The sequence below is a fragment of the Tauraco erythrolophus genome, chromosome 8 (genome assembly GCF_009769465.1).
Source record: "Tauraco erythrolophus isolate bTauEry1 chromosome 8, bTauEry1.pri, whole genome shotgun sequence".
Taxonomy (NCBI): domain Eukaryota; kingdom Metazoa; phylum Chordata; class Aves; order Musophagiformes; family Musophagidae; genus Tauraco; species Tauraco erythrolophus.
In genome coordinates, this window is record NC_141472.1 from 34,396,801 (window position 1) to 34,422,242 (window position 25,442).

At 44.4% G+C, this 25,442-nt stretch overlaps 1 protein-coding gene across 1 annotated transcript; it reads left to right on the top strand.

Annotated features, from left to right (window-relative positions):
- Positions 1–2,674: 2,674 nt before the first annotated feature.
- On the top strand, positions 2,675–23,529 carry SCTR (secretin receptor). The gene is made up of 13 exons (XM_009987091.2): positions 2,675–2,719; positions 6,612–6,738; positions 11,240–11,350; positions 15,321–15,424; positions 15,721–15,818; positions 16,798–16,930; positions 18,148–18,301; positions 18,398–18,458; positions 18,989–19,058; positions 21,809–21,900; positions 21,996–22,134; positions 22,318–22,359; positions 23,353–23,529. The coding sequence occupies exons 1-13, from the start codon at positions 2,675–2,677 to the stop codon at positions 23,527–23,529; spliced, it is 1,353 nt and encodes a 450-aa protein (XP_009985393.1).
- Positions 23,530–25,442: the final 1,913 nt, after the last annotated feature.

The window sequence follows — 25,442 nt, forward strand, 5'->3', positions numbered from 1 at the left end:
TTAGCAAAGGAAGGAGAAAAATGAATTACTAGAATGAAGCACTAATGGAAATTTTAAGTATTAATAAATAAATATTTAACATCAAAGTTGGTTAGTGTTTGATAGTAAACAATCCTACAATCAGAGTACTAGAAAGCAAAGTAATTTCACTTATTTAGTCCTAAAGCTACAATTAAAAGTCTTTCAAAACTGCATGAACAAATTCTGATGTTTTATTTCTGGTTTAGATTACAGACTTGAAAGAAATTGCAGCTGTGACAAATTTAAAATGGATATACTGAGTAGGAATGAAAGTAGATGCACACGGCAAAGTGCAACGCTACATTGTTTAATTAAACATACATCTCGTTTCAGGATATGTGAATTTTTGTGAATAATTCTCTCTAGTCTGCTGCAGCTCTTAGGTTTCCCAGCCCATGGCGTCTGTCCTGTTGCACTGACATATGCTGTGCTGCGAGCCAAGCAATGGTTTGCACGGGTGAGAATTTTCCAGGTTTTATTTTGCATCCAGCTTCTTTCAAACACCCAACATGCACATGAATATATTGGGAAAGTCACAAAATATTAGAGTCTCCATTCACACCGCTGGTGTTTAAATCCAACATCTCCAAAACTCCCGGGCAACCATTGCCTATTTCAGAAGATGCCTCACATTCAGAAGTATGTTCAGGAGCAAAGCTCCCTCGATTCCACAAATGGAAGCAAGAGCAGTGGCTTTCAGGGGAAGTTGTTACAAAATGAATGGAATAATAAAACATTCCTTAAGCCAAAGGAAAAGAGAGAATGACTTGGCATCCCACCGAGATGATGTGGCATTGCCTATGTGGTTTCTTCAGACTACTGTAATGACATTGTCTGGCCGCCTCTCAGACCCCCTTTTCACGATTTGTTTAACCCTTTGGCCCATTTCAAGCAAACTCTGCGGGAAAGCAGAGCTCTTCAAGAAAATAAAGTTACTACACATTTAGTGTGGACAGGGGCAAGAAAAGACTGAAACATTTGCCCTTTGCAAGGCAAACGATGCTGTGCGAGCGTGGCAGCTGGGCCGTCAGCACATGCCAACCCGGGCAGCTTGGGCAGGACAGACGTAGTGTGAGGGTAGGGCAAATGCTGCCGCTTGACCGACTCCTGCTCTGGGGATGTGGGGAGAGATGAGGGTGGTGTGTGGGGAAACAGAGAGCATTGCAATTTGGCTATCCCAGGGAGCACATAGAGATGAGCTGGAGTTACTGTGGTCGGAGTGGGCATAGGAAAGGGCAACACTCACTAGGAAACCCAGATTCCTTCATTGTGCTGCTCAGCAGTTGACTTGCTTAATGCAATAGTTGGATTTTCAGTGCGCAGGTGATGAGCCAGATGTTTTATGACCACAGTCATTGACTCTACTGGAAGATCTGGAGCACAGCCTCAGTAGATTGGAGAGCAGACGTTAGTTTTGGGCAGTCCCTCATCACATTTGACCTGTCTGGTATAACAGGCGATGGTAAATTCGAAAAGATGGTAACAGGTATTTTAAGACACTTTACTAAGCTGAGGACTGCAGTGCTTTGAGAAAGGGCACTAGTGCATAGTGCAAACTCTGGCTCTTTTTTGAGGCCATATTCCTTATTGTGCGACAAGTGAACTTGACAAGCAAGGGTTTGGAGCGCCTGCCTTGGCAGCTGGGAGCCCACACCCAGGTTAAACACACAACCCCTCGACAATAGTTTTGACACAGAAACAAAACCTGGAAAAACAAAGAGCACTCTGCTGCCAGGGAAGGAGACTTTTGATGAACTGCCTATGGGGAACCCAGGATGGCTCAAACCCAGATCCCACCATGGAGGCATCACAGGGATCCAAATGTGATCACATCTTGCAGACTATAGCATCGGGATGAAATGCAGACTAGCTATTTCTCTGGATGTTGGATGAGAGACTGAAGTCCAGGGAGCATTTAGAATCCTCTTTGGAAGGTATGGGAAGACAAGATCCCATTTGCCCTTCCTCTGGTGCTTACCCCTGACTCGAGGTTGTCTTCGGCTCTGGCAGCTGTGCTGGCAGGCTGGGTGGGAGGTGCAGGTAGCCAGCTCTCCTGCGGCAGGCTCTGCCAGCCTCCTGATTTCTGGCTCCTTGGGATGTGTGTTTGCTGCGGGAGGCATGTGCAGAGCTGTCGGGAGCAGAAGCAGCGCAGGCAGCCTGCATCACGTTTCTCCAACCCTGTTTCTCAGCAGGGCTCTTATTCCAGGGCTGTATTTCCCCTTGATTGATTACCTCTGCCATTGTGGCGCTGAAATTTTACACGGGATTCCTGCTTGGTCCCTTATCATGGGAGCGTGAGGAATGATCATTCCCCAGCGACACCCGTCGATAACAATGAATAATAGCCGGGAAGGGAGGCAGACGATAGTAGGAACATGCTCAACAGAAGTGCCGTTATTCTTGGGACAGGAGGCTTCTGCGGAGGAGGAGGAGAGCTTAGAGGGTGGACAGGAGGGTCCCGTCATTCCTGATGGTCTCTAAGGCTCAGCGGCTGGAGAGAAACATTGGCTAAGGATGGTCAAAGCTGGGAAGGAAAAAAAGAGAGGAGGGAAAGGGATGAAGTAAAAGGAGCTAAGAGCCACGCTGGAGAGCACACAGACAGCCTGGTGACCTCTGGTGCGTAAGGGATAAAGGAAACAGACTGTGATTGACTATGTGGACCATCTGGGTGATCGTCTTCTGGATTTCAACCGTCCCGGTAGGTGTTCAGTGCTATTTATTCCCAATTTCATGGAATCAACATGTTCTCTGACGAAGTGCACCTCTATTCCATGAAGTAGTGGTGCCTTTGTTTGAAAAGGTCAGTGTAGAAGCTGGGATTTTTATGTTTTATTCTTACTTCTGCTGCTTCCTGCACTAATTGACAGTGGCCAGATAGCTAGATGCTGGATGCCTCAGTTTCCCCACCTATGTAAAGACAGCAGCGTACCTCAGTTTCCCCATATTTATAAAGACATCAGTGTTACTAACCTGTTTGGTGCACATAGCAGGTTTTTTGATGCAGGAGAAAAGACTTGATGCCATTTAGAGAAGCTTTGCTGATTTATACCAGCGAGCAATCCCCTAAGGGGGAATGCCCACCACTACCAAAGCCTCCCTTGACTCAAATTGAAGGCAAAAGTGATGTTTGATCCACAAAGTTTGGTTTCTTTCTTTTAGCTTCATCACTTTACTGGGAATTTACGTGGCAGATTGTCACTGCTGAGCTCCAGGCACTCAGACCAGTCGGGAAGGAGAGCTGAACCTGGGCTGTGATCTCCAGGTGCTGCTCAGCTTATTCAGATTTTGAAAGCATATCAAACCAAGACTGACGTATGTCCAGCTTGAGTGGGAGACGTTGGGAAAGGATCAAACTCTCGGCAAATGTTAAAAATCACTGTTTGATTACAGCTAATGGAAAAATCAATCTATTTGTCCCAGCAGGGAAATTTGGTTCAAACTCTGAGAAAATCTGAGCTTTGCCTAGACATTTTAATTGCAGAATGAATGCGATCTGCAAACTTTTTTGCCTTTTGATCATCTTCCAAAATAAAAATAGTGACTGTGATGTTTTTCTCATCATTTTGGTTTCTTATTCTTAGGTACTACCTTAAGGACTCTGTAAATAGATGTCATTGCTCAAGGCACTACCGAGAGCATCTCCTTCCACTTGTTCTTTTTCTAATCCTTCAAAATACCTATTTTTATTTTGCCAGGCATCTTTTGTTCTTCTTTAAATCCTCTCATTAAACTAAACCCACTTACTTTCAAATTAAATGGCTGTGAATTCCATGGCTGTAAATATTATTTGTATTAAATAGTGTTTAGATCTATTTATAGGTTAAAAACTGTAGTTGGCTGTTGCTATCAATATCATGAACTGCAGCTTTCTGCCTGTTCTGGGCATCTAGTTATCACAGCTATTTCGATTTGGAATGGTTTTGGTATCATATATTGTCTTCAAACAAAATATGAGGATGTCTTGCCCCCTCACCAAATCTGACAGCCTGTGAGCTGGGAGCTGTTTCAGTGAACTGCTGAGGAAGAGATGAAGAAAACATATGTAGAGGAGCCCATTTTCCTCCTGGATTTCAAGGTGCAGGGGCAGGCTGTTCGTTCCCAGTTGCAGACAGCAGCCCAACCAGTAGTGGAGTGGGGCTGTCCGGCTGTGAGATGGGAAGCGAGATTTCAAGTCACTCAGCAAACAGCTGGGCTGAACCTGCGCCCAGCCTGCCCCGTCGGATGCCAGCGTTGACAAAGACCGACCGAGGGACAGCGCTTGTGGAAAATGAGGTCTTTAAACCAGTACCTGGAGGCTCTCTGCTTTCTCTGGGTTTAAAATCCTGTTACCTGCACATCTGTTGCCAGGCAGTGGTATCTATCTGAGCAGAAGAATAGGGTGGACATCGCTTGGCAGGGTGAAACAGTAATTATAAGGCATTAACTACACCATATTCCTGCTTGAGCAACATATTTTATGTAAGCAAATAGTGCTGTATCAGATCATCAGGGGCTTCACAGCTGAATGTGCTAAAAGTGGGTGGCCTCATTCGAGCTGTAAAGAAATAACAGGCTTTAAATCTCTTTCTAGAACAAAAGCTTTCTTAGGACCTACATTTCTTAAAAGAAAACGGTGCCCACAAGATGTGTAGGCTTATTTAAGATGAAGAACTTTCCTGTTTCTGGGCTAGTTACTAACGTGATTGCTAGCGTTTATTTTTACCTTATGTTCAGTATCATCTGGAACAATCTGCACACAAACCAGCCTGGTTCTATTGGCCACTTCAAATGCCTGGCACTAATATTGCTTTTTAACATATTTTCAAGGCAATTTTTGGACAGAGATACAACAGCAGAAGTATGTTTTAGGTCTTAACTGTCACATTTGTACTTGTGAACTCTGAAAATGTACTAAATTGCTTTACTACTGGTAATCGAATAGATAACAATAGAGAGTGATAAATAATGCACGTTTTAAAAATCTGTCAATATTTAGAAATTATCAAATTCAGCCTTCAGCTGACAATAGAAACTACTAAATGCAATTACATTTCTTTAGACATGATACTCCAGGCAGACATTTCTATTTTTTTCAAAGATTAAATGGATTTTTTTTTTTCAAATATTACATGGATTAAAAATACATTTAAATCCTGGCATCAGAGGATAGTTTATTTCACCTGAATTCTTTGCATATGTGATTCCAGAAAATTAACCGCATTATGAAAAATCAAATTATTTTTAGTTCATTTATTTCATGACGCACAAAGACAGGGGAGAAATATGATGAAGTTAAACACAACAGGCCAATTAGATGAGGCATAATACACTGCTGAAAAGTTCAAACTTTGTTCAGAAATAAAATACCCAGAATACTTCCAGCCGAAATGAGTGGGAATATAGTTGCTGATGTCTGTCAGGCTAAAATTTAGTTGTAGAAAAGTAATAGTTCTCATTACAAGGTTTTCAGTAATCATTCTCTCTCCTAAATCTAATCTGAAAGTGATGAGCAATGCTACAAGACAGATTAGGTTGAGTAGTAATAAGATGCTGCCAGGTTAACTTTTCCTGCACAAAGTACATAAAAAAAAAAATCTTTCTGATACTTTTCAAATAATCCTGATGACTTGCTTTTAATCTTTTAAGTACATATGTGTATATCCATATGCATATATATATATGCACATGAAAGTTCCACAGCGGGAATTGATAAAAAATTTTGTTTTGTTCACGAGGGAGGAATTATCTAATTTTTTTTTTAATAGATCACCTATCTTCAGTGGTTTTGTTGTCAAAAATAATAGAAACTGGTAAAGTAATAGAAATGGTAAAAGTACTTTTTTACTGCAAGACAGAACAACTGGGACTTTGTCCTGCAAATCATTTTGCAATGATTTTTAATACATGTCATTTAATGGTTGGTAACTGTTTTGTACATTCATTTTGGTCCAGCTACATATAACATAAACTGCACATTTAATTGCTACTTCAAGACTGAGTTCTGACTAACACTTCCACACTGCTTTGTGAGAAAGGAGGATGGGGCAAGACGTGAAGGTGAAAAAATGACCTTAGGACAAATTACTGTCCAGGTTCTCGCAAAAATCCCGGTCAGATTCTGCTTTCACGTTGGCTCCTGCAACTTCCCGATCAGTAGCAGGGAAACAGGCTTGGGTGGTCTGCAACCAGTGGCCGTATTTGGATCCCTTGTGCACGGGAGAATGACCTGTCGGGCGATTAGTTAATTCTCTGTTGCTCTAGAAGAGTCCAGCAGTGCCTCGGATGTTTCTGCAGTCTTTTGGAAGGGCATCTTGCCCGTGTACTTAATTTAGCAGAGTAACACATTCATTTTTCTTGTTAACAGTAATGTCAGCAAAAGGGAGAAGGCGGAAACTCAGTCTGTGTTTGCCTGCTGCTATTATAAAAAAGCAGACTTAATTAGGAAAATTGACTGTATTTCAAGGAAACTGACTTTATTTTAAGGAAATACTGCCCACAATCAGTTGATAGGGTTGCATGGGGAATGTAAGCATAAGATAACAGGGTAAATCCTGTCATGGAGACACAAGTTTTAAGAGGAAAAGTGATTCCACTGCTTTTAAAATTTGCAGATCAGAGCTGTCCCTCCTATATGTGACCTCCTGAGCGTCCTGAATAAGGAGGAAGAAAAATGTGCTGAGACTCTCTCCCTGGAGGCAAAGAACAGAACGCCCGAAAATGATCTGCTCCTGAGCTCAGGTAAAGGCTGAATGAATGTGCATAATAAAAACTGCTCTGAAGTGAGCTGAGTGGCCTCAAAATCAGATACCCCTACATTCCTCCCCATAGGAGGCATGCACCTTGTATGCATCTTTCATTTGGGAGCCGAAAACCGGGTATGATCTGTTATAAGGCTCTCAGAGTGGGATTTTGACCTTACTGTGACAGCAAGAGTTGTAGGAGCTAACTCAGCTGCTCAACTGCAGTCTTCACCACTAGGGAGCACATCAGCAACAAAACGTTGCAAATTGTGGAGGATTTGAAATTATTCTCATCTTGGACAAGGATATTTTTATAAAGTCAGCCCAGTAAGTGCAAATTTACTTAACTATATTTGCCTTCAAAATCAATGAATATCAGCAACCAACATTTAAATCACGTGGCCTGAAGGTCCTCGTTGCTTCTGCCTTGCTCTAACTTGCTGTCACGTAACAGAGCTCTTGCATTTCAGAGAGGATTTATCACCATATGAAGGAATTTTTTTGGCCTGGGAAGACCTTGTGGTACTGATTCCACATCATGTAGACAGCTTTCCTTTCACAGCTGAGCAAGTGTATTCATGTGCAAGGGGTCTCAGAGAGATAATTGCAAGCAATTGGTGAAGCTTGCCTATGAACTGAGTGTTAGCTCCCCCAGGCAGCATTTGGGTCAGCGTCTCACAGAGTATGTTAGATGGAGACAACAGATGTGACTATTTTTTGTGCCTGACCAGCCATCACCGCTAAGGATGGGTTTGTGTAATTCTCAGCATCTCACAGTCTGAACTGTTTCTAGGTGACTTTTGCGGACCATGACATGGCAAGGTCCTCACCAGTGTGGAAAGTGAAGGAGGTCCCATGAGATGTGTTGTGTGCAGGGTGTCCTGGCCAGAAGTAAGCTACCATGTGGAGCAAGAGTTGAGGCTTTTTCTTAGTTTCAAAGCCTTCCTCTCTAGCAGAGAGTGTTGGAGCCACAGAACTGTTTCACTATGACCTGGCCTAAGGGCAGGACTCAGAGGGAAGATCTGTTGCCTAGTTTCTTAGCATGCATAGCATTTTTTTCCATCTTTGTTTTATCCCTGTGAGCCTTGCAGACTGATAGGTGTGAGCAAAGCTTCGGGGCATTAGGCCCATGTAGCAGTGACAAGGTATCTTGTGGCAGGTTGCCACACACCCCAAAATACAGACCTGTCTCACTGCATATAAGAAGTTTGATGATATGAGTAAATCGGTATTGTTTGTTTCCTTCCCTGGTACTCTTCACTAAAGAAGAGGATGGTTTGACAGCCTATTTATTTTTCTGCTTTGATCCTGAGACGTGGCTCTGCACCAGAGCTCCAGAGATGCAAACGAGTTAAACTTCACAGACTGTGCAGGTGTGGACCAGCACTAGCATTAGCAGGCAGTACTGTTTTACAGATGGTCTCGTTTTATCACAGTCAAATAGTAGCTCCCCAGCAGAGACTTAATCTAGTTTTAGGTTGGAGCCAAATCTTAAAAATTCCTCTGAGCCCTTTTGTTACTGGAAATTTTTAAACAGGCTAATTCTACCCTCTGTGCCACTCTCCCCATATTTACAGAGAGAGAAGTTAAAAACACAGGATTGTGTTAAAGCTTTGAGAAAGCATTTCCAATGACTGTCAAAATTGCTCTTGTAGTTCTGCAAGTCAGATCAAACAAGGCCATATGGCCACGGGCTCAGGGCTACCCACACAGCAGAAACCCTTAAGCTCAGAGTGACCCAAGTGACTAAGCTCTCCTCTGTCTCTGTAACTGTGCAAACACACCTCCCGGCAGTGAAACTCCAGAAAAATAAATAGGGGTACGATACACATCTTTCCCCAAGTATTGATTTCTGAAGAGAGAGCCCAAGAATTTCCTTCTGCTTGTCTTTACTTGAGGAGGTTTGTTACCTCGGTAAATTATGGAGTAATGCTTTTATTCTGGGAAATATTTGCTCACCTTCTGCAAATACCTTCAGCCTTTGATTATCTGCATGTCTGAGGTCCATGTGGAGAAAATCCTATACAAGATCTTTAGTTTGAAGAAGAAACAAACAAAGCTCTGGGTATCCAGTGCATGTCCTTGGTGGATCACACAGGGAGAGAGAAAAGCAGCTTTTCAGGGTGTAGGTCACCCTGCATACCCCATCCCTCCTGCATCTTCCACAAAAACTTTGCCTGATGCAGGCAGGCAGCATCAAACAGAGTGGCGCGAAGAGGGGCAAAGCAAGGGACAAGTTTCCACAGTGCTGTCACTGCTGCAATGCTCACATCCCTCTGAAAATGGTACAAGCACACAGGATTTGTTGCGGGTGAATCAGGCACAAAGTACCTGAGCAGTGTTTCTTATCCTCCTGTTGTATAAGGAAAAAAGAACTCTATTTTTTCCTCTGCCTTTGTGATACCAGTAGCCTGGAGGAAAAAGAAGAGCTGTGCTCTGCTTCCACCCAGGAGGACCTTTAGGTGGGTAGGGGTGGGTGGCACTGGGTTTGCTCCCTGAGGGCTGGCGAGAAGCCCTCCTGCAGGAGGAACAGCTTGGCTGGTTTTTGTTTTCTCCTGCCAGGAGGAGACCATCCCAACAGTTTTTTCTGTGCTCTGAGTTTGATTTGGGAGCTTTATGCCAGTGGTGTTGGCATGAAGGTTTGATAATCCAAATACTGCAGCACGGCTAGGCATAAGCATCACCCAAGGTGATGTTTCATTTGCGATGAAACTATTGCTTTGAAGTAAGTGGATACCAAGTCATACAAACATTGGCACAGGGAGGACACCAGAGCTGAGGTGCCTTGGCTGTTGAAAGTTCTATATTTCCAGGCATGAGGACTGTCATGCAGGAGGAAATCAATATATTTCTGGAAACGTAAATATTTTTGTCAGGCTACTGGAGGCTGGCCTTATGAAGCACAAAGTGTTTGAGGAGAGCGCTCAGTACTTCCCTCGGCTTGCAGTAACCATGTGGGGCATTCAGCACACGCCAGGACCCGCCAGGCGTAGTGTGGTCCTGGCATGCTCCAGTGGCCTCTTTTTTCCCCATCATGTACAAAAGCCACAGAGGAGGTTTTGCTAAACCAAATGACAGTGAGTGGAAGCAAAAGAGAACCATCCTGAATTATTTCAGCCTGTGTCTGGAGAAAAGAAAAATAAGAAAGACCAGAATTACAGTTTCTCTGTGGCACAGGGGGCATCGACTGTAGGTCTTCTCTATTAACACCCTGCACCTCAGGCCAAAATTCATCCATGCCAACTCAAGCACCTAAGCAAGATATCTTAAGTTGAGATCACCATCACACTGTGCTCCATTGACCATCAGCTGCCTGGAGCATCTCTACCATCCTTGACAGAAGGCAACACAGACAAGCTGGAAGTGCAGCTGGAAAAGCCCATGTCCGACCCTGACTGTAGGAGGGGACCACAACAAGCCCATCCTTAATAGAAGCAGCTCCTGCACCTAACTGAGGGAAATGGGGTGAATTTGGGCAGTGTCGGTCAATTGCTGCAGATGATGGAGGCCTCGGGTGGCAGAATGTGCAGGGAGTGCAACTGAGCCATGGGCTCATGCCTGCAGAGAGCCCAGCAAGACTCTAGGTTCAATGGCTGCTCTGAGATGGGTCCTCCAACAGACATGTCACGCTGTCAGAGGCCTGGAAAGAACAACAGTATGAGCAGATTTTGCCAGAATATTGGTGTGTATCCATGTGTTGCCCTGGTCTGTAAATGCGATGACCTTCCCTTTATAGTCCCAGGGACTGACAGAGCTTGGCAAAGTTTTGCTCTCCTGCAGCAGAAAAGCCATTGAGACCCACAGCCAAGCCCAGTGATTGGTCTGTTGGTGTTACTCACTCCAGCACAGCCTTGGTGTAATAAAAGAGATGAACAAGCAGAGGGGTGTTTATGGTCATACAAGGATTGCATGGATACTGTTCCTCTCTGCCCTTTCCCCAGTTATCATTCTGAAGCTGTATAAACTCCTAATCAAGTTGTATCCTTTTCTGTTTACAAAAGGATTACATAAGGAAAACATCAGGGTGTCTCAATGTGGAAGCTTTAGGAAGACTGAAAAGTGAGCTAAAAAAGTCACATCTGGTTTCTTTCATCTTTCCAGGGCCATTCAATAGTTATAAGAAGACAGATGGGTAGCCAAGGGCCTGATGCAAAGTTCACAATGGCCCAAGTTGCTCTTTGTCTGTTTAGTAGAGACCAGTGGCATCAAGGACGAGAATGGGACAGGTCAGGAGCTTGTTGGGGCTGGTTTGAAGCAAGAAGGACCTATTCTGTCCTATCCAGGTCTTGGCAGGTCTCAGCAGGACTTGATCTGTCTCATCCAGCTTGCTTTTCAGAGTACTGCGCATCTTTGCTCCCGTAGCTGCATTGGTCCTTGAGAGACATTGCATGGTGTTTTGTTGCTTGGAGATGTTTTGTAGTGTTTCATTGTTGGGAGAAGTTTCATGGTGTTTTGTCACTGGGAGATGCTCCATGGTGTTTCATCGTTGCTTCCCCCAGGCAGATGTGCTGGAATGTGGGATAACATGAGCTGCTGGCCTTCGTCTGCCGTGGGACAGACTGTCAATGCTCCCTGCCCGGAATTCTTCCAGATGCTGACTGGGAAAAAAGGTAACACTGAAAATATGGTTTTCTTGCCCAGGTATTTTTTTATTGTTATTTTGGTTTTAAATGTGTTATTTACAAAGATGCCACTGTCAGGCCTGAACTTGAAGTCAAATTGTGTCTTCTTTTTAAGACCAATGGCCACTTGGCAGCTCCGTTTACACCACTAAGCTAAACATGGGAAAGCCTGGAATTAAAGTAGCAAGATGTTTTTTCTTACCCAGGTGGAGAAAAGTGCAGGAAGTAAATGCCATCCTGAAAAGCAGGTTTTTAGCATGGTTTCTTAAAGGAAAGAGTTTTCTCTGCTCAAGCTCTGTGTTTATGTATTTCTGTCCATCTTTCCCCTTCTAATAACTCTTAGAGCCAGTGGCTGATCTCAGCTGAGCTTGACCGAGACAAAACTTCACACAGCATTACATTCATACAAGTTTTGGCAAAACAGTCAGCCAGGTAGTAGGAAAAGATACCTTTTTTTGCCTCCATCAAGAGGAAACCTGCACTGGGGGTTCCTCCCTTGGCTGTGACAGGCTGCACACAAGTGGCACAAATTGATGGGAACTCGGGTTTCATGGCTCACCAGCCAACTTACTCAGAAAGAAACAAGCTCAAGCAACATTTGTTCTCCTTTTTTTGGGATTTCTAAGCTAGAAGTGAAGTGAAATTTATTCCCAGTATACTACGGTAATCATGAATCACTAAGTAGGAGTTTCTGCCTGCTTTTTGTTCAGTTCTACTTTTCATCAATGCCCAAGAAATGTGCTTACATTTCTCTTTAGTGAGTTAATGATTCAAATCAGAAGAGGGTTTTGCGTTCTGTGGTTACGGGACACCGATTAATGAGGTCCAGAACTTACAGAAAAGCAGACAGATTCATTTTACTGAGGGAAGAGCGGGAGACAAAGTATTAGATTGTCTAATAAAGATTAGATAAGTTAGAGGAGAAGCACTTAGTGCTCTTCAAATAAAATCAGACATAGAATCGTTTGAGCCATTCAGATTAAAATAAATAATACTGTGCTACTTTCTGTACACACAAAGAGTAGCTGCCCATTGAATCCTATAATCTGGTTTAAAGACAGAGAATAAACTATATAAAGACACAGATTGCTGAGGAAATCATCTGCCTGGCGTGCGCTCACAAATCTTCAGCATAGTGATACCGGCTCTTAAGCATATTAAATGAAATCTCTGTTGGTACAGCCACTAGAGGGAACTGCTCCCTGCCTCTGGCCTTCGTACCGGGGAGGAAAACAGGAATTTGTACATCCAAAGGTCATAATTACATCTCAAATGTGTATTGCATTATCTTGGAGATAGTCTAACAGCTTTAAACTTTAGTTGCCCTTCTTATCAAGAAGCTGAGAGCTGAACCACTTCTGATAAGCAATAACCAGAGTGACAGCGTTGAAAACAGAAACCCAAGACATGGTCCATTAGCATTTGCATCTTATTTCGGTCTCTGCATCTGGCATTTTGGTCAAAGTCAGCAATAGTTTATTCTCATTCTCATAGCCACATTCTTCTCTGATTTTATACTGTGGTTGGCTTGTGACTCATGCCTTTAATTACTGTTACAGTTGTTCTGTTTGGTGCAATTTTGCAAAAGAAAAACAAAGATCTGTTTACTTGAAAAAAAAGCAAAAGTTTTCTCTCTTTACCACTTACAAAGCAGATGGGCAGCTGCAAATGCCAGACTCATGCGTTAAGGGACGCAGATAGCTCTGAGCCCTGACCGAACCCTGGTCTCTGTGCTGTTGAGCTTTGTGCTGACATCTAGACTTGCATTTGCAGCCCAGACTGTCTGGCCCCTTCTCACATAACAGACCAAAGGAACAGAATGATCTGGAACCAAGTAACAAAACTGATGTTCACATCCAGACCTGTGCATTGTGTCTGAGGCAAGAAATGAGGAAAGGTGTGGCAGCTGTGGGAATTCGGAGGCAGAGGAGAAGATCACTTTGGATAGCCCCAGTTCCACAGCCATCCCTTTGGCCAGTGTTGCCCCTTGCCTAGGCGACTCCGAAAGCCTCCAAGGCAGTAGGAAAGACCAAGCACCCATCCTTAGACAGACTGCAGACCTCGAGCCTGCTCTGAGCGGGGCATGCTGCAGTTTTCCCAGTGTATGTGTCACCCACACAAGAAGCATTATTAAAATTGTGCTCAAGCCCATCAGTGTAAGATACCCTTCATAATCTCCCATGCTTTGCATATAACGTGATCACGTGTGCACACCAGCACAGAGCTTCACTTCTTCTTTCTGATCTACTTTGACATCCTCAGGCAAAACCAGTTACACGCATGTTTACAAGCACAACACTCTAAGTATGTGTGTCTTAATAATTGAAGCTGAGGTAGATAATTTGCCACCGTACCTCTCCCTTGCTGAGTGCCAAGGTAGGCTGGGGAGAACTGTTTGGGAGAGCTGTTTCTCTCATGCTGTTGCTGCACTGCAGCAGGGTATAGAAAACAGGGTATATAAAAAGCAAGCCTGGCCTTCCAAGACGCTAAGCTGGAACAACATGTTCCTAAAAGCATCAGAATAATAGTCCGATACTGACACACCCAGAGCTCTTCCCACTTGGAGATCTCAGCATGTTTGCTGTGCCTTACAGTTTTACAGAGGTGAGTTCAAGCCAAGTGCAGACATGCTGTCAGGTCATCAGAATCAGCCCAGAGGTAGCAGGAGCTCTGACTCTGTCCTGACAGTCCTAGCAGGGCTCCACAGAACATAAACCAGTGCCAAACACTGCTGCATATGCATCTCCCTCTGTTCCCTCAACACTGCAGGGATGTTTTGCAGGAACTGTATGCTCTAGAGTCCCTGTGGCTCAACATGTGGGCAAAAATAGACTTTTATGGTGCCTTCTGTTAAGTCTTCTACTACAAAGGGCTGCTGATTTCCAACCCGCTCTAAGTCCTTGCTAGTATTGCCATTACTGCAGCAAAGCCAGGGTTTCACTCCATGTTTCTGGTGTAGCTCCTACCTGACAGATGAACGTGATTAGGACAGCGGGCAGTGGTTTTACTCTTTTGTAAAAATTTCTCTTCTTTTCAGTGCGTAACCTATATGCCTGCTAGGGTCATTTTCTTCCAATGAGATTGTAAGGTGTGTAGGGCAGGACTTCCCACTTCCACTTTAGTGCCAAACATGAATATAGTTGTGTTCAAACCTGTCCTGTTCAACCATGTGCAACTTGCTGGGGATCCATCTCACTCAGCTTTAGGAGCCTAAACATCAGACATCCCAGCAGAACTGGGTCAGACAAACTGCCCTCTGATGATGTCTGTCTGAAAATAAGATTAATTCTGCAAGTGCCTCTCTTCCTGCACTGACTAGAAAGACAGACATGAGGGACACAGTTGGACTCAAGCATTGAGCTTTCAGAAGTCTAACTGAAGTTAGAGGAATCCCATCCTAGCTTTTAATTTGCAAGTAAGCAAGGAAATCAACAGTGTAAGATAATACTCAGACCTGGCTGTGAGGAAAAGCCTTTTAGTTTACATTTACATCTCACCAAAAATCTGTGACCATTTAAAGTTCTGTGTTGTCTTCAGACCATGACAAACCACAGTAAGGAGGTGAGAGCATTCAGGAAACTATCAGGTTTGCATTGAGTATGAATCTATTATTGAACAAGTCTTAATGTTTGCTGACCTTGGAATACCAGCCAAGAAACACCAGATGTACTGAACAGTATTATTTATGTTGCAATTAATAAAAACACATCCATCACAGTCATCCCTGAGTTGGCAAACAATATTATGACCCACACAAGTACACTGGGCAAGTATCAACACAATTAGCTCAGCTGCATTTCACCTCCAGCTATGCAGAGTGCACTGCCTGTGGGAAAATATTCTCTTTGCTCTTGGAGCAACCCTACCTGTTGGTGACGGACCCCCAAGGAGAACAAAGATAAAATTGGAAACGATCACACCTGATTTTGTCTTTTTTGTTCTTTTTGTTACCACACAGGTTTTGTCTACCGAAACTGTACGAGTGAGGGTTGGTCAGACCCATATCCGAGACCCGATATTGCTTGTGGCTACAATGTCAATGACACAACCAACGAGGCGAGAGTGAGTCTGAGCGTCTGTGACCACTGATCTGCTGCTTCGGGGCCCTGGGGGAGGAACATTTTAGGGAGAGACTGGATGATTTTGTGATTTAACTCAGGTGGGATTATTGTTAGAGGTGTTTTTCAGCATAAATGCTGCCTCCAAATGATCAGAATGGGTTGCTGAGGGTAAAACTTCAGTAGCTGATTTTACAAGAAAATTTATTTGTTAAATAGGAGGAGGCACCCTTCTCTTGGTATGGGTTGATTTCTACCAGACAGTCAAAGGTAAAGATGTGAATATATGTTTCCCTGCAGCGCTCCTATTTCATGACTCTGAAGACAATGTACACCGTCGGGTACTGCACCTCCCTCGTGACATTGACGATAGCCTTAGTGGTCCTGGCCTCTTTTAGGTGAGGAGAAGCATCTCTGGTTTGCGTTTGGCCAGGACTTCTGGTCATCTCAGCCAACACAGGTCCTTCTTGTTGGCTTTCAGGGCAAGTTAAAAATTGAAGTAGTTCTGAAAACCTTCCCAGAAATCGGTGACAAAAATGATCTCTGAGTCTTGTCTCCCAGAAAATGTCAGAGCTGCTCCTCGTTTTGTGCTCTCCTGTCCTTTCCAAAATGTAGCTGGATGCATTTTTCAGACTGGTGTTTGCACCACCTCCCTGCTGAGGTCTTCCCATGGCTTCAGCGTCCCTCAGGCAGGATGTCTTTCCCCTTGCTGTTCTTTTCCCCGCTTGAGACTGTGGCTAAAACTTTGCTCTAAGTGCTGCTGCACTGACTTCTGGGAACTTGTTTCAGGTTTACAGCAGTGATCTGACAGTCGGCTTATCTTCACGCATCCTTATAACCTGGAATTTGTACTTTGCTGCTTATTCAGTGAAATGAATTTCCCTTCCAGTAAGAGTCAGGGAGGCACCTCTGGGCAGAAGGAACCTCAGCCACTTTGCAAACTTGTCTTCAAGCTGCACAGTCTCCAGATCCATATTATGTGGAGATTTAGTACAGAAAACATTGCAGGCACAAGTGCACTGTGCAGGCAAACCAAATAAACCCACCCAGGTGTGGATAAACACCTTGGGTTCGTGTTACTTCAGAAAGGAGGGAGGAGGCTAGACCACGTATATTGGTGTGAAATCGCAATTCTTCTGGCAACATTCAGCTTGTTTTAGTACCTGAGTGGAGCAGATGTGACTTTAGCTTTTTAAGGTCTTCTCTAGGATATCACTCTTGGGAAATGCATTAGTCTTCCTTTCACAGAGAGAAAAACAGCGTTCTTAATTTGTCAGTTTAGCATTAATAAGGATTGAAGCCTGCTGTTTAGAGTCATAAGCTACCCACTTTGGCTAGGCATTAACTTCACAGGATGTCTCTGTCTTTTTGTAACAGAAGACTTCGCTGTACGAGGAACTACATTCACATGCATCTCTTCACATCGTTCATTTTGCGAGCATCGTCCAACTTTATCAAGGATGCTGTTTTGTTTTCCTCTGAAGACACAAATTACTGTGGGGCATACACGGTAACCCTCTGCCTTCCAGCTTGCTCCATGCCTCAGTTTCCCAGCAGAATCCTAGCAACAGTTAGTCTGCAGGAAAGGAAATCCCCATCCCAGATTTCTATGTGGGGTTATGGGAGAAGAGACGTATGCACTGACCCTCCTCCGTCACTCGATCCCATGTGTTAGTTGTTCCTGACAGATTTCCCTGTTTGGGAGTATTACGCATGGGTGAGGGAGTCATGGGGATGCAAAAGCAGCCCAGGCTGGACCATACACACAGAAACCCAGCTGTGGTTTCTCCCAGCTATAGATGCCCTTACAAGTGTTGGAGCAGAGGACATCCAGGTCAGTCTGAAGCAGGTACCTGCATTCGTCATCTCAATTGCATTGATAGATGGCCACAGAAGACACCAGGAGTTCAGCACATTGACCCAGAAATGCCTAAACATGGGTGTCTCAGGCTGTGAACACAGGATACACTACCAGGGTGGAGATTCATGCATGGATTTTAGATTCTGGGGCTGGCAGGAAGAGTACAAGAATACATTAAATATTGCTGACTTATACTGCAGTGTGAGACCTCATAGTAAGATATGGGTTTGGGTTTGCACTCAGAGAGCCCGGAAAAGGAACCTCCCAAATTTTGAATTGTTTTTTCCTGTTTTCTTTTTATTGGCAGCAAAATATCTTGAAAACTGAGGGGGGGGGGGGGGCGGGGTGTTGAACACTGGAGACAATGTCAAATGCTTTAAACCAAAAGATAAGAATTAGGGAGGGAAATATAAAACAAAAAAAAGCCTTTTTATTTTTTTTTGCCTCCCCAGTTTTGCTGGGTTTTTATTGCTGAACAAGAACATTCTGAGCAAATTTTAACTTGTCTTTATCAACCTTTTTTCTTAGGAAAAAAAGACTGACAAATACATTCACGTGCTTCTCTAAGGTGATATAAGTGCTATTCCTAAAGTAGGAATAGTGAAACTCCTCTAAGTGAGACAATAACCCAAACCCATGTGTCCATGACATATTTGGTTCTTGCTAGTGAGGGAGTTGATTACTGCACTTAAGAGTGCCAGCCCTGCTTTCTTGTCATGTGAACACCTGTCTCAGGCCACCTGTATAGTCCCCTAATTCCTTAATTGCTCTAAAATCTCGATTTGCCAAGATTTATTTACAGCTTGCTCTCTGTTAATAGGTAGATACAAACCCAGGCAGAAGCTAATTATCCTCTCTTTCCTCAGGCTGGGTGTAAGCTCACCATGGTCTTCTTTCAGTATTGCATCATGTCCAACTACAGCTGGCTCCTCGTGGAGGGACTGTACCTCCACACTCTCCTGGTTATTTCTTTCTTCTCAGAAAGGAAGTTCCTCTGGTGGTTCATCGCCCTTGGATGGGGTACTGGTTCTCCTTTCAGTAAGAATAACTGTGGGTTTGTTTTGCCTTTGGGATCGACTTGTGGAGCAGTAACTAGCTTTTCCAATCCCATCGCAGGTGCCCCAACTGTGTTTGTGGCTGCATGGGCGATTGCGAGGCAACTCCATGAAAATATTGGGTAAGTTGCATGGAGAGGGGCGAGGTGGCATGCTGGGGGGAGCATGTAGCCCTGTGCAGGCCCTGACTCCACGGGGTCCTGCTCATTCCTAACCGCTGGCAGCCAAGTAAACGAACCACCACCCCGCTGCGGTGCAAGCCTGGATCCTGGCGTGGGCGGGAGTAGAGGTCCAGCTGAGAAAGAGCTTCAAATTTAATTCGAGCAGTTTCAAGGATAGGAGGTAGCCTTCAAGTATGAATTCAGCCTACAATGTTTTCAGCATCTCTATTTGACTTTCTGATGTCTGAAACTTTGTTCCTTTCTCTTCTCCCTTCCGAAATTTTGAACAGTGGTTGTACTTGAAGGGCAGGATGTACTTTTGTCCTGTGCAGGTGGACAGTCAGAAATGTTGTACAACTAAGTGAGAACAAGAAATTTATTTTGTAGAAGAAAGGAATAGAGGCCTATCTGACGTGCAAACCAGACTAAACCCCTTTGAAAAGACACCAGTGTTTTCATAACTGACTGCACCTTCTCCTCTATTTTTACAGGTGTTGGGACATTAACACTAATGCCAATACCTGGTGGATCATTAGAGGCCCTGTCGTTTTGTCTATTTTTGTAAGTCTTTTCTGGGACAAGCAGATTCAAACTGTATTTTCAAATATTGTGAAGTCAGAGATCGTTCACTCAACATGCTTTAGAAGTGTGTTAATGAACTGATCTTACACATGTGCCTGAACTGGTGTGACACATGAATTACTGCTTAAGCAACTTCTGCTCAGCAGGATTTAGTCAGTAACTAATGCCCCGAAGCTAAGTTCACAAGGAAAGCTGGAGTGTCCTCCCAAGAAGCCAGAGCCTGAAGAAGATCGGGTTTCCACATCCTGTTGATTTCGTATGAACTTGGCTGGCTTGTGGAAGCTTGTTTTGGACTGTTTCAAGGAAGGCTCTGAAGGAGGAACGAAGTGGCTGTACATTTCAGTACAATCGCCTTTGTGTCTCCCGGTCAATGCCCCTCTCAGCAAAGCCAAAAACAACTTGCCTTACATGACCATTAACTTTTGTTTTCAGCAATGAAAGCAGCTCACAGGCTGCACCCACCATATGCTAGTGGACTGCAATTATACTATTATGGTATTGCTCACCGAAATAAGGCATAGGCATTGAAACTCAGTGTGAACCTGCCCAGTACAAGGCAGTAGCGATGTAAAGTATAGTCCGGTACAAATAATACTCAACACCTACGGTTTGAGCATTTGCTGGTGCTCACCTTCAGAGCCTTAGGAACCAAGGGGCTGGAGCTGTTTCTTGGAGACAGTTGTTCTGCCCAGCTGAGATGCTCTGGGGCAGACCGCTCTGCAATGATCAGTCTGAAACTCTGGTACAGAAACGCTCAAGCTGCTAGTTACCCTCAAGTAACCCACTGACAATCCAAGTGAGAACCCAAGAGTTGGTTGATTTTTTTTGTGTTTCCAGTAGGAGCCCTTAAGTTTGCAAAACACAAACTGCAACACTTGCAGGCTTTCTTGGAAACCCAAGCAGCGGAGATGGTGGATTAAAGTTCTGCTGTCTTTTACCACTGAGCGGTCCTTCACCCCAAGACAAGCAGAAGACTACACAAGTGATTCAGCATCAACTTAAGGAAGCCACAGCATTTATTTTTCTTAATGAAACAACCCTTAAGCTCCAGGAGTCACTCAGCAATATTTAAATGCCAAGGAGGCCCAGGCATTCTGCAAGGCAAAAAGCACAATCCCCTCCCAAGTGTCCTCAACATCCTGATCGCATCTAGCTCAGCCACTTCAGGCAGGAGCCGCCTGCATGACTCTGCCTCTTTACCTAAAAGAGGCTTTTCTCAAGCCCACAGCCGCAGACAAACAAACAGCCAGACCTTCAGAATTCAGATCTAATCTCTTTATTCCTCACAGCGCACAGCCCTTAGCAGTTCAAAGGGCAGAAAATCAACACCGATAAACTCCTTTGTGCTCCCAGGCTAACATTCATCGCCGGGCTGCCGGCAGCAATCCCTCCCAGCAGGAATTCCGCCGTCGCCGTCCTCCCCTTCCCCAGTAGTTTTCATCAGCAAAAAGTCCTGCTCAGTCTACACTGCTCATGCCTGGACTCGTGGGTTAAAAAACCCAGAATCCCCAGACCTGAACCTCCTTCTCCCCCAACACCCCCAAAATAGTTCAGGCTTTCCTTCATGTTCCCTACCTGTAGCTCCTCCCAGCTCCGCTCCTTTCCTCACCCCTCCCCAGCTCCCCAGACTTCCAGTCCTCTCCAGACACCCTCAGCAGCCCAGACCATGCAGCCACAGTTGCTCCATCTTCATCCGATAATTTAGGGAACTCAGGGACATCCTGCGTCTGTCCCATCTGCAGTAGACCCACTTCACTTAGGGAAACCCACCACCTTAGAGCCCTGCTCCAACACCCATGGGCACGTACAAGCCACCATGAAGAGGATGCACCATTTTGATGGTGTTTCCAGGAGTAGGGAAGAGTTAAGGGCCTGCCATGGTGAGGGTGTTGCAGAAGGGCTGTGGGTGCAGGAGGAGTGCAGGGCGATGTCGGGAGCCCTGGCGCAAAGGGCAGACAAAACCGTGGTCAAAGGGCAGGTAAAATCATGGTTGATCCCCAGTGGGATACGCTGGCTGTGGGAGAAAGGCACACTGGGGCCAGCTCTGCCTCCCCTTTGACTCTTGCTCTTTGCCTGAGGGTCAAAGGAACAGAAACAGCTATTGCTTCACCTTCACCCAAACTGAGCAGCAGATCAGCATTTTTATCTGATATCCACCCTTAGAGAGGGAGAAAATGCAAAAGGAAGACATTCAGTGTTGACTCTCTCCTATCTCTGCTTTTAACTACTTTGCTTCCATCATCCCAAATCATGCTGTGTCTTTTTGGCATGGAACAAATGGCATTTGCTGTCCCAGTTAACAAGCAGTAGCTCCAGGGCTGCCCCTTTGCTGGCATCCAGAGTGGGGCCAGACTGCACAGAGGCTGTCTGAATCCCACAGCCAGAAGTGATCCTACAAATGTGCCTGGTCCCCCATTATTTGCTGGGATAATAAGATCATCCCCAAAACTAGTTGCAGCAAACTGGTGGGGAAAGCAGCCAGCACCCAAGCCCAGAGTGGCTGGGCAGGCTGGAGAGGCAGGGACAGGGACTGGGATGGGACAGGGACACAGACAGGCCAGCCCCAGCCCCTCTAGTCTGCCTGCTCGGCCAAAACACCCCAAACTGGCTCTGCTGATTCCCAGCAGTTACATAAATGGTTACTGGGCATTTGATGTTGTCGTTTGCTTGTTGGTTTTGTTGTTTTGTTTTTGTTTTTGTTTTCACTTCCTTCCTTTTTTTTTTTTCAGATTAATTTCATTCTTTTTGTCAACATTTTAAGAATCTTGATGAGAAAGCTCAGCTCTCCTGAAAGACGGAGCAGTGATTTCAACCAATACAAGTATGTCCTTTACATCGCGACTTTACGCCACGTGAGCCCACCAGAGCTCCTCTTGCTCTTTCTACACCGGCTTTCCCCTCTGTTTTCGTTCTCAGGAGACTTGCAAAGTCAACACTCCTCCTCATTCCTCTCTTTGGAGTCCACTACATCATCTTTGCTTTTTTCCCCGAAGACGCAAGCAACGGCACAATGGAAATTCAGCTGTTTTTCGAATTGGCTCTTGGATCATTCCAGGTAATATTTGACAAGCTATTGTTTCTTCAAAATAAGAAAAAGAGGTATAATGTGTAACTCTGCAACAGCGCACAGTTCCAATGGCAAAACCAAGCTGTCTGATTTCCCTTGAGATGTTTCATCCCCGTTCGAAAGCTGAAACTGCAGTTCTAATTCTGTGACCATGGTTCTTTTATCTTCTAGGGCTTTGTTGTGGCAGTACTTTATTGTTTTCTTAATGGTGAGGTGAGTTTTGTATATATAACATTCTTTTTTATTGCTCGAGCATGCCTCATTTATCAGTAGGATATATTCTCCAATGAACTACATGTTTTATCTGAGGGTTTTCTGCTCAGCTACCTAACGTCACTTGTGAAATACCTCCTAGACCTGGCAAGCCTGAGTAATTGTATGCCAGATGCAAACTTTTCCTCTCAACTATTGCAGCCCTTTCATAAATCAGATGATGGCATTATTACTGTCTGGGAACGGAGGGTGGGAGTACCATCCCGCACACGGGCACACTGACAATCAACTGGCTCTGACGTACGGTGACTATCTGTCATCCCATGGATGTTTTCTTTGCTTAATCTTTGGGAGGCAATTTATCAAAAGCTGTATCCAGTCCAAATTTATTAGGACTCTCATAATGTGAAGCTTTTGGAAGAGGGACCATTTCCTTTGTAGTCACATGATAATTCCCAGGCTTCTGGGCTAGAACTTGCACTCTGAAATGCTGCTGCTGGTAGAGGTGAAGGGAAACATTATCCAAACCTGGGAGGTTATTGGAAGGAAAAAAAAACATTAATGCCTAAGATTGAAAGAAAAAGTAATTTTGAAATGGAGGAGGGCTTTGAAATACTTTGACTGAACCTTTAACAAGGTTCAGAAAAAGTTGTTTTGAAAAGACAATCTGCGTTTCTTTACCTTACAGTGCCAAAATGTCCTATTTTTATAATTAAAATTAAAATAGTGGGAAAATCTAAACCAAACACTTACTAAGGCCAGCTAGACTCTGTGAACAGTTTCACCTCCAATTAAACAGAAAAACAGGTTAGCAGAAAATTGTGTGGCTGCAGAAACAGGCCCTACCCTAACCCCTTAAACTAGGGGTTAAATAAATAAATCCAAATCTTGGCAAAGGTAACCCACTCTCCTTTTCCTGTTATACTGCTCTCCGCAATGTAGGGCTCCAAGATAAACTAGCTGAACTAAGTATTTTGTGACCTTTCTACCTAGGTTCAGCTGGAAGTTCAGAGAAAATGGAGGCAGTGGCATTTAAGCAAACACTTGCGTCAGCATCTCAGCACCTCGGCGAGTAACGGAGGAAGTGGCTTAACTCAAGAGATGCAGATGGTGAGGTTGAGCCCACCAGAGCACAAGAGAGCAACCCTCCAAAGATCAAGCGTGCTTTAACAGCATACACCTGGAGGATACCTCCATGCTCAGATACACGTGGTTAAGTCCCATGGACCGTGCTGGGAGTCTTGTGAACGTATCCAAAAGCGGGACTTGGCTGTAGATCAACAGTTCTTGAAGCACATCTGTTCATCTATATCCTGTGTAGCACCAGAGTTATTTTGCAAGGCAAAAGGGGCCAAAAGATTATGCTTTTCCTTGGGTTTCTGACCATAGTAGTTTGTGTTTCTTTCCACACCAATATTTTTCAGCTGCTGTTTCTACCTTAAATGTGATCTTTCATTTTCCATGTGGCTCTCCAGCACATTCCAGGCTAAGCCAGGCTGGTGAGTCTTAGATGTTCTTTATTTCTTCTGCTGTTGAAGCTGGGAGGACATTTGATTTTGTACAATGAAGGTTAGGTATCATCCTTTAACACAGCCCATGGGTTTGAAATGCAAAATTAATCCATCCTTAAAATTTACCAAGATTCAAAGTCTTTCTGTTGTGATAATGGATGATGGACACTGAGAACACGAAGCACAGCTGAGCTCCTGTTTCCTCTGTGACTGCATACCTGTTGCTCAGGTATGCTCCAGTGACAGTGGCAGGTTCAGACAGTTTTCTTCCTTTGCCTTTTCTAACAGTGGAGACCTCGGAAATAACAGTGGTCCAATTTAGATGTTCGTATCTTTTTGAAATGGTAAAAAAGCTATTATAGTATATTCCAAGGGTGGCCAAGAAAACTTCAGTAAGATGGCTCTTTCCTATTGTGTTTGTACCTCTGAGGCTTGTCCAGCTAATCTTTGAAGGGACGCAATGAAAGCCTTGAGACATTTAAAACTCAATTGAACTGGACAGTACAAGGTATCTTGTGAAAAACAACACCGTAGTGGCTGGCAAAAATCTCTTTAGAGTCTACGATCACTCAGCGTGCTGAAACCTGCAGGACTGCACACTGTAATACACTGTCACAAGGTACCTGAGCTTCTATTACAGCTTTATGTTCTTAAGGATAAAATTGTTAAGCAAATTTCCCTGGTTTGAGTGGGAAAGGGATAAAAGAATTCATCCGACAAATGCAATCAAGACTCCTACTGATTTTGTATCTCCCTTTCCCCAGTTGGGGCAATTTTTGCCTGGTATTCTTCAAGGGCAAAGATGACTAAACAGAAAGCAAGTGGTGTTTATCACACTTCTCCCTCCTCCCGATCACCTGCAAGACATTGGCCAAACGTGCATGGTATGTCAAATGCTGACCGAGCAGCATTCCCCAACCAGGCTGCCAGCACTGCTCTAACAAGCTTTTATTCACAGCAAACCCTCATGGTAGACTTCTGCCATTTTACCAGAAGGCAAACACACAGAGAAATTCAAAGGGTGCTTTCAAAGTTAAATTACCTGTCTAGAAGCAGTTTTTTGAGTGTTATTAGCACTGTTTCAAAAGCTGAGATTCAGGAATTTTTTTTTTTCTCTGCGGGTGTCGACAGAGCACACAGCCTGTACCATCCTTGGTGCAGCAGGCATTGCAGGCAGCAGCACCACTGATGCAGCCAAGTGAGGAAGGGCACCTTGGCAGGAGGCTCGATCCGGCCTCCCCTGCTCGGTCGGCTTTGCCTGCTGATGCAGGTCACCCAGCAGTGGGAGAGTTGAACCTCTTTAAATCCATGGGGGGGAAAAAAAATAATCAAATACAAAGCAGTGAACTGGCAAGGGTTTCCAGGAATTAATTTTAAACTTACACTTTTTGAAATGACAAGGTTTTGAGTTGACTTTATCCTTTAAATCTCAGCCAAAGCAAGTGGAAGGAAGAGTGGAGGCAGGGTCAGTCCCATGACCAAAGTGAAAGCCCCTCCATGCATGTTTGGGTGAAAGATCTCACTTCTTGCTGACTTACCCAAAACTAGCAGAGCCTCCAGCCTTCTCGGGGG

Excerpts from the sequence above, each read along its gene's own strand:
- SCTR (XM_009987091.2), top strand. The coding sequence starts at position 2,675 with ATGTGGACCATCTGGGTGATCGTCTTCTGGATTTCAACCGTCCCG. Across the intron at positions 15,819-16,797 it reads GTGGTCCTGGCCTCTTTTAG|AAGACTTCGCTGTACGAGGA; the intron begins GTGAGGAGAAGC and ends TTTTTGTAACAG. Across the intron at positions 18,302-18,397 it reads GTTCATCGCCCTTGGATGGG|GTGCCCCAACTGTGTTTGTG; the intron begins GTACTGGTTCTC and ends ATCCCATCGCAG.